This window comes from Pleurodeles waltl, chromosome 6, assembly GCF_031143425.1.
Source record: "Pleurodeles waltl isolate 20211129_DDA chromosome 6, aPleWal1.hap1.20221129, whole genome shotgun sequence".
Taxonomy (NCBI): Eukaryota; Metazoa; Chordata; class Amphibia; order Caudata; family Salamandridae; genus Pleurodeles; species Pleurodeles waltl.
In genome coordinates this window covers 830,949,375-830,961,852 of record NC_090445.1, presented here as the reverse complement: position 1 = coordinate 830,961,852, position 12,478 = coordinate 830,949,375, and the positions used below count along the sequence as shown (strand labels likewise).

The 12,478-nt window shown below is 42.9% G+C and overlaps 1 protein-coding gene across 1 annotated transcript in view; it reads left to right on the top strand.

Moving 5' to 3' along the window:
* The window catches only part of MFSD13A (major facilitator superfamily domain containing 13A), a 168,336-nt gene that overhangs the window by 80,183 nt on the left and 75,675 nt on the right, over positions 1-12,478 (top strand). Inside the window, exon 4 of the mRNA XM_069239515.1 lies at positions 1,067-1,516. Coding sequence (XP_069095616.1) covers positions 1,067-1,516 — 450 coding nt within the window. The remainder of the gene's footprint in view (positions 1-1,066; positions 1,517-12,478) is intronic.

The window sequence follows — 12,478 nt, the reverse complement described above, 5'->3', positions numbered from 1 at the left end:
TAAAATGGAACAATGTGGTCCTCATACTAGAAGAGACAATTTTTGGGTGGATTGGGAAAATGCTTACCAGTAGCTAATAAGTTTGGAGTATGTTTAGATGTGTAATTTTTGTTTTGCTGTTTTTCTTTTTTGGTTTCCTCCTCCTGAAAGTTAAGTCCAATGATTAAAACTCCCCTCACCTAATCGGGTGTCGCTTTGGCTATGATCATGTCTTGAAGAAAATAGTAAGACGTGGTCGATGGCAATCGGTGGGGGAAATTGTAGTGTGTAGAACAGGTGGGGTGGCCCAGCAGTGCTGTGGACCGCGCACTTGGAAACATACTTTAAAGGCCTCGGCCTTTGCTTTTTTCTCTTAGCCAAAGCGAGGGTGGTGGAATGAGGAAAAAAAAAAAAAAAAAAAGGCAGGTCGCATTTCGAGACTCGCTGCGCTTGACTGTGAATGCCAGGATGGAGGCTTGCAAGGGACAGCGGACCTTAATCCATGTATTGGCATTCCCAGACTTCGAATATATTGTATATTGGGAATAGGTGCTGCTTTTAAAGAAACAATGTTTCTCAGTTGGGAACACTTCGGGGGTAACCGTATGCTCTTCTTGTGGCCATAGGGCAAAATCAAAGGCCAGTTTGTCCTACTGGGTAAGCTTCCACTTTGTGAATAAGCACCCCATCTCGGGAACTGATGAGTGGTTTGTAACTACGATTGCAGTCTCAAACCATTGATACATTCCATTGTGAATCCCAAATATGTGAAGGACTCCCCTTTCAAGCCTTCTCCTTAATCTAATGTGTTATAGAATACAAAAGCCCTTTTAAAGTTCTGAAAAAAATGTCCGACTTGTAAAAGTCCTTGATAAATTTTAGAAAGGTGTTTTGTGATTGCAAACCCCGTTTTTGTGAATTGGAGTGATTGCAATCACAAGTAACCTTTGTGCGCGAACCGCATTGGTGATTAGCACTGAAGACCAATTTAGTGTTCTCTCGTTAAGCAATTGAAGTCTAATTTTATTAGGTAATCTTCACTCTTGTAAATTCAGCTTCCTAACACATTTATTTTCTTCTTTTACAGGTCCGGTGTAGAGATCTCTTCTCCCGAAGTTGTACTGAAGAGACTGAAGGCCTTAAGCAGGAATGGACCCCTCTTTGCCATTTCGTTCTTGACCTTTTGGGTGGCGTGGGCCCATCCTGGTTTACAGTTCCTCATCTGTCTCTGCCTGTATGACAGTTTTCTCACCATGGTGGATCTTAACCACAATGCCTTGCTAGCTGACCTTGCAGTTTCTGCGAAAGAAAGAACTAGTTTAAATTTTTACAGTTCTCTTTTTAGTGCAATAGGGTCCCTCTCTGTTTTTTTGTCCTATGCAGTGTGGAACAAGGAAGACTTTTTCTCATTTCGAATATTTTGTGTGGCATTAGCTCTTTGTTCTGTTATTGGATTTACTTTCCCAACGTGGCTTTTAAGGCAGCGATTTGAAGCTGAAGTGAAAACGAGACAAAATGAAGAAGCAGTTTTAAAAGAGTGAGTATAAATGGTTCTTGTTGCCATCTACCAAGTATTTACTAAGCAGTATAAACATCCCTTCGTAGTTGAGCAAATGTGTTTATGCCTGCTGTTTTTGTTTGGCATTGTAGAGTTTAAAAATGTGAATGTACATTTTCATGCAGTACTATCAAATTGAGAAATATTTCAGCAGAAACTGATTCTGAATCAGTTGAAAACCAGAGCTATGTACAGCCATAATTGGAAGCAGAACCCCCTACTCTTTTTTTTTCCCCAGTAGATCTTTATTAAAAGTTTCATTAAGAGGGTATATTTGTACATAATGATAAATATATGTATGATGATAGTTGAACTGTACTGCATTTACACTGTATAGATCACTGTAGGGTTTGGTGTCGTTTTTTTTCACAATCACACAAGCAAATCTATTTATGTACAATTACCTCCAGTGGTGCAATACCTAGCATGTTGGTTAAGTTGCCGTAGTACATGTACCGCAGGACAACCAAGCATTTGTTTTTGGTGGGCTACAGTGTCAGTGTAAAATATGATGTTGTTCAGTGGGTGGAGCTTACAAGTGCAGCCTGTGCGAGGATATGCTTATCTCCTGCTAAATTACACTGGGTGGGGGGCGATGTATCAGTCTACCCAGATGTGATTGCCTATACATCGTACATCCGTTGTATAGGCGACATGCCCTAGACCCAATGGGCACAGTGGTGGGAGATTAGGGCAAGGAGGGGTGTATGGTCCCTCAGTGTTGTGGGGGTGCTCCCGTCCATTTTCACAGCCAGCATGTCCAAATATGCATCTCATGCGTCCCTCTGTGCTGCTGTCTCATGTCGTATTGGCTGCGAATGCAAACTTGTGATTTCAGCAGTGGCCCACTTGGTGAAGTCATATAGCTAAAGTCGTATGGTGGGAGCAGCTGGTGATTTTCACACCATTGCTATACAGTGTTTGAGCAGGGCATATGCTAGATCTATAAATTCCATCATGTACCTGTTTTTAAGTATGTGTGGTAATATCTACTGTAAGCACGGGAGGTGGTCTACAGCCAGGGGTCGTTCAATAATTCCTTTCAGTATTGTCACAGACTCTACCCAAAATCACCCGATCTCACAGCAGGACGTACTAGCTCCCTACTCATTCTTATTATCTGACAGATGGTGAGGCTTGGAGTCTGTACTGTGGTCAGATATTTTTTTAAACTGTGTATTCAGATGGTTTGCTGATTCACACTTTTGTATATTCTTTTCATTCATTCTTTTCTGCTTTTTCTCAGTGGTAGGTCAGTTACTGCAACCGTAGTCAGACTACAAGAGCTGAATCCTTGGTAGATACCAATTATCAACATCAAGTTCTCAAAAGCCTGTGTCACCCATTTGAGAAATTGCTGTATAGCAAGTTCCTCCCCTTTCAATGTGGAAGTTGCACCAAGATCCTTAAAGTGTTATCTGCAGAAAAGACAAGAGTATGGCAGGCATGCCACAGGAGACGTCAGGCTATATCTTGTGTTTCCAGAAAACATGGATAGGAACCAGACATGTCATTGTGGTATGAATGAATTTATGTACCAGGGAAAAAGCCGCTTCCCATATTCACTAGCATCCTGTGTTAATGTGATGTATCTCTAATTTCTACTTTGGTGTCTCCATTTTTCCCAAGTGCCAGCAGATGACCTCTTAGTCTGTTTCGCCGCTTCCCGCTGCCTGTGCTTAGCTCAGGAGTCTGCTCACTTGTCTACCACTAAAAACCCACAAGTTTGACCCGCTGTTCACCCTTAGTCATTCTATGCTTAATTTGGGCGTATTTTACTTCTGGTAATTTTATTTTTGTGTTTTGGATACTGTCTTGCTTGTCATAGTTTTGCCTTAGTTTTTTTTTTTAGTTTAGTACAGTTCAGTTTAGACTCCCTTCATTCACCTCCCCTCACCCCCGCCCGCTCACACAGTTTTTTCCCACCATCGATCCCTGCCCCCTCCCGCCTCCCACCGCGCGTCCCTATCAATCCCTTCCTCCTCCCAGAGCTGTTTATGGAGGCTGCTGCGCGGTTTCTATGAGACCTCTTGGTCTGTTTCGCCGCTCCCCGTGCCTGGCTCAGGAGTCTGCAAACTTGTCTACCACCGAGAACCCACAGGTTCGATCCTGCTGTTCACCTTTAGTCATTCTCTTTTTATTTTTGACGTAGTTTACATCTTTTACCTCTGGCAGGTTTCTTGTTGTGTTTTGGATACTGCTTTGCGCACCATATTTTTTCCTTTGTTTACTTGTTCAGTTTTGTTTGGTTTCCCCCCGTCCGCCACGCCTCCGCTCGCCCGCTCCTGCTGTTTTGTCCCACCCGGCACTATTTACTGAGGCCACTGCAAAGGCAAGCCAGTCTGCGCCCGTCCGCACCTCAACCACACCCAGCGCCAGAAACTCTGGATCTACTGCCGCCCGCCACTACTCCAGAGATGAGATCCTCACGCTTAATGCCCACACCACCAGTTATTGCTGCCACTTCACAGAAGGACCCTTCATATGCCACCACTGCCAGTTCTCCTGCAGCATCGGAACCCTACCATAAACAAACACTGCCACGACGACACCCAAGACTACCCACGCCTCCTTCAGTGCATTCAGCTCAATGTTCGTTCCCTCTGCAAACACGCCACGGAACTATGGGACACCATCACCTCCCTCGCTCCAGACGTAGCCTTCCTCACTGAGACCTGGCTCAACGTCTCCTCAGTGCCTGACATTGCCGCAGCTACCCTGGACCGATACAAGATTATCCACTCCATCGCATCGGCAAGGCCAAAGGCGGTATCGTCATTATTCACCAGCTGCTCCGCTTCATTGGAGAACAGTGCTGAAATAATGGAACACCTCCACTTCTTGATCAGCCCAGATGGTAAAACTTAAATCAAAGGAACCCTTGCAACAATACCCACAAGGCCATGACAAAAGTTGTGCAAAGCCATCTCCTAAATGATTGCCACATGAGCCATTGACACTGAACACTACATCTTTCTCAGATACCTCGATGACCCCAAAGACTCCAACACCACCAATCTCTGGGCAGCATGAACATAATCAGACTCGAGCAAATTGTCACTAACCCCATACACTTCTCTGGTCACACACTGGACCCCATCTTCACATCCAGCAACAGTTTCCTTCGACCACACCTCAATGCTCATCTCGACTGACCACTCCATTGTACCCTTCACATTCACATCAGCCCTCTTCAACGCAGTCAGTCCAGCCCGCACACGCCACTGAATCTGGAGCAAGATAGCCGAAGCACAATGGTGTGACGTACTCCGTACTCATCGCCCAGACAGCCTAACAGACACGGACGCAGCATCAGAAATTTCCCCACATGAATCTCAAACAGTGCAGACAATGTTGCCCCTATCGAACCGAGCAAACCCAATGGCCACGCCAAGCAAGACAGCTGGTATTCAGCAGAATTCAGAGCTGCCAATGCATGTGCAAGCAACCCAAAACAAGATAGCGCTCCCCAAGGGACCCCATTGAACGAACCACTTTTAAGAACGAACCCCGCCTATACCACAAACGCATCAATAACACCAGGAAACAAGCACTTGCCACCCACATACAAACCAGCTCCGACCGCAGCAAAGAGCTTTTCAAGATCGTCAAAGAATTCTTCAACCCATCCGCATCGGAAACTGCACCACCCCTAAACAGAATCTATGCTACTCCCTAGACGACTGTTTCCATGATAAATTAGCCTCCATCTTCAAAAACCTTACTCGTCAACCCTCAGTTGCCAACACCATCAATCTTCTCTGTTCCTCTGACACAAGGACCTCCAGAGCCTCACCATTTCTACACCCCTCCACCAACTGCACCATCACCAACTGGAAACATCATACTATGCAGAAAACCTCCGACCTCATGAGATCCATCCACTCTGGATCCCCCACGCAACCTTGCCTTCACCACATGTTCAACCTAAGCATCAGCACCATTGCCAGCAAACTCGACGATGTCCTCAACTCCTCAGTAAGCACAGGAAGACTGGAAACATGCAGAAGTCGAACCCCTGCTCAGAAAACCTTCTGCCGATCCCAATGAACTCAAAAACTACTGCCTGATTTCCCTGCTCCCGTTCCAAGCAAACATACTCGAAAAAGCCATAAACCAACAGCTTAGGGCCTACCTAGAAGTCAACAAACTCCTGGACACGTCACGGTCCGGCTTCCGCTCTAACCACATCACAGAATCTGCTCTTATTGCAGCCACGAACAACATCGGACTCCTCCTGGCCCAAAGAAACCCGGCTGCCCTCATCATTTTTTACCTCTCTGCAGCCTTCAACACAGTCTCCCACCACACATTGCTTACAAAGCTCCACCAAATTGGAATAGGAGAAAAAGCCCTGAAATGGATCTCTTCTTTTCAATCAGGCAGAACTCAGAAAGTCCACTTCTCACCCTTCACCACAAAGCCCAAGGATATCATCTGTGGCATCCCCCAATGATCATCACTCTGCCCCATCCTCTTCAACACTTACATGACCCCTAGGGCAGAAACCATAGCCTCTACATAATCTCCTATGCAGACAACTCACAGCTTATCCTCTCACTCTCCAAGGACTCCTCCACAAGAAGATCCATCTTCCACAACTGCTTGAACAGCATCGCTCAATGGATGAAGGACCAATGCCTCAAACTCATCACAGACAAAACGGAGGTACTACTGTTCGGTAATACCACCTCACCTTGGAACTTCTCCTGGTGGCCAGGCAAGCTGTGACCATCCCCCACCCCCACAAATCACAGCAGAAAAGTAGGAATTCTCATAGAAAATAAATTTAACATGAAGCACCAGGTCAGTGAGATCTCCTCACCTGTTTCCTCACCCTCTGTATGCTCTACAGGACCTTCAAATGGCTCCGGCTCAAAACTAGACGCACCATCACAAAAGCCCTCATAACCAGCCAACTAGACTATGGCAAAGCACTCTACACCCAACTCACCACTGTGCTAACAAAAAAATCTCCAACTCAGCCGCCAGACTCATCCAAGACCTCCCGAAATGAACACACATCACCCCCCACCTAAGATACCGTCACTGTCTCCCCGTACACAAACATTACCAATTCAAGTTCCTGATGTTCACAGACAAATCCCTCCACAACCTAGAACAAGCTTGCCTCAACCATCGCATGAATTTCCACCTGACGCCTTCGTTCCTCATCGCTCACCCTTGCGATCCCACCACAAATTGGTTGCAGCACGTACTGTGGTTCCTCATTCACATACCTATCAGCAAAGGCTTGGAACAGGCCCCTCACCACCTAAGATCATCTCCCTCCGTCTAGGAGTTCAGAAGAGACCCCAAGACTTGGCTGTTCAACTGAGACAGATGCAGCTACAACAGCGCCTGGATACCCTCAGCGGTGATCAGCGCGCTCTACAAATACGATGATTGATTTATTTGCAAACCATATGTTTTATTTGGTGCTGTGGTAGGGGTGAGGGCTGATTTCTCCAGAGCATGCACCACATACCAACGTTGGTATTATTGTATAAATAATCTCAATTGAAACTCATTGGCTACTTTGTACCATTTGATCTGAAAGCACCTGCTTTTATCCAAGCTATTCTGACCATGTGGCTGGCCATTTGCTCACTGTCAACCCTTAAAAAAAACCATCCATCCTTTTGGGCCACAATAGCTAGTCAAATCCAGGTGGTAGCAAGGTAAGCAATAAGGGATGGTGAAGTCTGATTCTAAATTCAAGGGATCAGAGGATTAAGTGTTTACATGACCATCTTCTGCATCTTCTTAACACTTGAAAAGCAGTAGTTCTTAAAACCTTGTCACTGACAAGACAAGGGACAGTGGTATTCTTAAGTGACTCCAAAATGAAATGTTAATATTCTTCGTACTGCACCCCAGCAAGCATCCAAAGTCTTTCTGCCCTTTGTCAGTTTGTTAAAGCTTTTCTTCATCTTGGGTTTAAACAAAGAGGTTCTGATTTCCTTTGACTAGCAGTTGCATGACGGTCAGATTCATTTTTGCTATCGCTCTCCTTTAAGTTCTTCATTTCTGCCCAAAAAACTGACTCACAATTACTGGATTCTGATTCTGTGTGAGGCCAAGCCCAGGTACTCTTACACTATGATGTCTGGCTCCTGCTTTTCTATTCCGAATGCAGGTTTAGATTTTTGCTCCATATATTAATACACTACTTCCAAGAGCTGCTTGCACCTGTTTTTCTAAATACCTACTTTGCTTGTGTTTGGACCCCTGCAATAGTCCCCTGCTTATTTTCCTGTCATACTTAGCATGTAGCTGTTTCAAGCCAGGAATCTTGACATGCCCACCACTGAGCACCCTCTCATGGAGTGTATGATGGATATATTTATTCTAGTGGGGATTCTGATTACTCTTCTTAAGTGCCTGATTTTACAGCAAATAATACAGACAGTTTTGTGTTCTTGATTTCTGAGATGCATTTACCAGGAAGATGAGGACTTTCTTGGTCAACTCAAGACAGTACAAAGGACCACTTACTCCGCACTGCCTCACAAACCTCATCATATCTCATGCCAGAAGATTCTTTCACCCCTGATTTATCAGCAGTGAGGTCCTGGTTCTAAGACGACCTAGTGCTCTCAGACTTTGACTCAGAAGAGGACCTAATGCACCCTTTGGTGGTAATTTAAAGTGCCTACATAGGCTTTGAAGACTTTGAATTTGGTGTGACGGTGGTTGTCCCAGTGCTGTAGTATACTGTGCAAAACTGTAGCAAACCATCACTAGAACCTATCAAGGCAGAAACATCTTGTATAGTACAGTCCTGGCCCCCTGATATACCTCTGTTAAAAAAAATTGTACGGAGGTTTTCATTTTTAATTTGTGTTTTTATATAATTAGAAAAGTAATTTAGCTTGGGTAGACATTGCTGATCCCGTCGATTTCCCCCCGCCTCCAAAGCACCCACACCCCTGGATCACACTTCTTTAAAAATGGCAGATGTCTTGCAGTGATAATGTAATATTTCAGGAACTATGAGACCTTTACCTCATTTACCTTATACTTCAATTTGGTGTCAAAACATAGAGTTTGGGTGTCAAGTAGTCTTATAGAGACAGAAAATAACTCCTCAGAGCAACCCTTCTGAAATTGTCCTAATTGGTGCTAATAATTGAGAAAGAAGAGACTTACATAGAAACTAAACAAAAAATAATGTTTTTTTGATCCTTTCATGTATACACCTAACAATGTTTATGATCTGAATATGAAAAACATTTGGTTTATCACTCCTGTTTTAGACACATTTCCATAGATCACTTTGGTTGTTTCGGCAATCGCTCATGGTACATTTTCAGAATGTTGAACATTTGAGAAGAACATGTGGGTAGAGGCTTTAGAAAGTTTGTAGGCTTTGGCATGCCATCAATATCTTCCCAACCAAATTCACATGGATCTTTGTCTACATATACATGATCCAAAACATTTACACATCTTCTGATTAAGTAGAATGCTCTTTTATTGTGTCCACACACAGAATATGACGTTGGTGGAAGGTAACTTAGCAGGATTGATCTCTTGAACTCACTGTACCGAGGATTGTCATATGTGCAACACAACTCATTTTTCACCCGCACAATGTGTTTTTCTATGTCTTAACATTATTCTTCTGTCTTAGCAAATCCTTTTAGAAACTTCACAGGTTCACCAGTTAAAGCTCCAAGGTTTGTTCTTTTGCTCATAGTGTCATCATCCGTAAGAATATGTGCCTTGATAAGAACACTGGGCATCTCTGGGGGCAAGTTTATTGTACAGCAGAATTAAGTGACTTTTCTTGCTTGTTCCATAATGTATCCATAACTCTGACAGTCCTTGACTTATGAACATTACAACAAATCTAAGTAGCACAATAATAACATCTGTGTCATTTGACAGTACAATGACTCGATTGGAACCATTTGAAGCAACCCACTTAACATGTGGCACAACACAAAGGTCAGTTTCCTCCTTTTTGCTGTTAAGTTCTTGAACAATATGGATGGCCCGTACCTTTTGAATATACCTCTGCAGGCACCATCTCCTCATTGACCATCATTCCACTTGCAATAATTGGAAATTTAGTGTTCAATGAAGCATCAGCAATGTTTTGGTGAGTTAATATCTCCAAGTTCATCTTGTTCGATGTTGGTGACCGGAATTGATCAAGTTTCACTGGTATAAGTGTCAAAGTTTTTATGCAGGCAAGATCAATTGTTCCACTTGTAGACATGTGTCTGATTCTCTCACATTCTTAGACAAATAGTTCAAGATAACTTTCAAAGAGAATGTCAGTTCTTGCAAGGTGCACACTGACTTTGATATGTGTAGAACAGTCTGAATGACCTATCTGAAGTTTTGCATGGATGAAATCCTAACCATTCACAACTGTATAGTCCACAAAACAGCAGTTTTCAATGAGCACACGTTTTTTAATTGAAATTCTTCAGGTGAAAGTTTTTTTGCAACCTCTTGTACGAGTTTCTGCTTCACTGCTTTGGTTGCAGCATCTCCATCAAGCAATGCTTTTGATGAAAGAAGATCATGCGATAGAATGTTCTTGATAAATTCACCCCTTTCTTTTGCTTCATTCATCTCTCTATGTGCTTGCGAAAGTTGGTTTTTCATAACCTATTTTGTAGTGGCAAGTTGGGCAAAACTCTTACTATGGCAATTAAAGCGTGAAAGTTTAACTTTAGTGATTATCTCAAACAGCTTTTTCTCTTTCAGTACAAATCTCTTCTGCTTCAGTTCTGCGGAAAGTTATGAACCATGTTTCAGAACATCTAGTAGATGTGTCTTTATATCGTTTATTTACATATTGTTTGTTCACAAAGTTGTGTAGTTGCACAGGCTCTGTCATTTCAAAGGGGTTTGCTGCTGCTGCATGAAATGAAGAAGGCTGTCAACTTGTTTATTAAAACGTTCCCCTTCTCTTTCCCACAAGTTTGTTGAGAACAGCTTCACGATGGTCCATTAATTTTCAATTTGTCATCTCTCTGAAACCATTGTAAATAGAAAGGACTTCAAAGTAAACTAGCTGCAATTGAGCAACATATTCACTTTTATATATCTGACCAACAATTCCCTTGGAGCTTTTCTGTAATCTCTGGATCGTCTGTTCCAGTTTCATATTTGGAGCCACAGCACTGAACCTTCCCTCTCTGTCTTTCACCACAAAATGTCTTTGTATGAATTTTCTGTAGAGGTATGGTTTTTCCACCTCTAGCTTCTTCACTCTTTCCAATACCAGGAACCATATCTCAGGTAGTTTATGCAATCAAATTTGTGAAACGCAGTAGTCAGTGACTCTACAGTTTTCACGTACAGCACCCAATCACCTTCCTGATCAGCATGTACCAAGTTTTTCAATAGAGCTACCATGTGTAAAACATTTCCCCAGTACTTGCAAAGTTCTGACTTTTTCTTCACATTCATTGACAAACTCTGTGTGCTTGGTTTTCAGGTTCTCTGATTTTGAACTGAGCGTATTGAACATTTCCTGACTTTGCATTGTCTTTTGAATGAAGTGCCTCCAGTGCCTTGTTCGCCTCTGAGATAAGATATGCAAAACCTAATTTGTCATTTTTGCTCCAGAAAGCATTTCAACACAATGTTTCTATAGCCTCAAATATGATGAGCATACCTTGTAACGAATGAACATAATGAGTTCTGCTCAATGCTGACTGGACAGCCTCAATAACTGCATTGTCTATGCCGCGTCCACTGAAATAACTTTCTGCACACCGCAACACAACTTTTGTCATGTGGAAAATGCCCATCATTGGATAAAAACCATCAAATTCTACTGGATTGCTCATAAAAATGTCAGCTATAATGCAGAAAACACCTTCATCGCAGAAAATTGCCAGGATAGGCTGGTCTTTAAGCTGAGCACTCACATTTTGGACTTTTTTTTTTTTAGAGTTGTGTATACTGATGCGTAGTTTGTGACTGGGGATGGTACTACTGTTAAAAACCCAACCTTCTTCAGTGGGATGGTATTCTGGGAGATCGGAGCATAAATTCCAGTGAGGAACTGGCCTTTCTTCATCCTTCAGTTCCCACTAAATAGGCAATATGATAAATTCAGTTAAGTCGGCTTTGTAGACCGCAGCATCAGGTAGAAGTAGAGCCATGTCCTCAGTCACTCTGAAACTTTCTGGTATACTAGGACGTGTTGATGGCTTGTAGTGATTTTGCACATGTTGGCAAGGCAGTTGGGTTATACATTTGCAGCTTTGTTTGTTTATGCCTACAGCTGACCCAATTTGTTTTCCAGCAGCTACTTCGTTGGTACAGTCTTGAGAAAGCACCATGGCAGTATCATTTGTGCTGGATGTTCCAGACAAAGAAGAGCTATCTTCAAAATCAAAATTGCCGAGCAGCAGTTGTAAATCCTTTTCTGGTAAAGTGACTTGGAAGAGGTGTGCTGTCGGATTCACAAGATTTTACAGCATGAGCTGGCTAACAACTTTCTGATGCTTACTGTTATGTATTTATTTAGCATTTTGTAAAGCGCATAGTATCTATTGCCAGTACTAGCATCATGGTGCTAAGACTAATTGGAGATACAATCTGCGAAACAGTGAATATGATACCACAAACAACAACATAGCAAATATCTGACTGCAAAGCCTACTTTGGAAAGAGCCAAGTTTTTAAAGTTTTCCTGACAGATAGAAGATCTGACCTTGACCTGAGATAAGAGGGTAACTCATTCCAGGTCTGAGCCGCCTTAACTGTAAAGGCACGGCTGCCTTGTCTAACCTTAGATAATTTATTTACAGTGAGCAAGATGGCAGTGCTCAAACGGAGATATCTTCCAGGTGAATAACGTTTTCTTTTCTTTCGCAATATAAGCGGGCCATGTCCTTGTAAAGCATTAAAAATAATACATATAACTTTAAAAACGATCCTCTGATCAATTGGAAGCCAGTGAAGGTC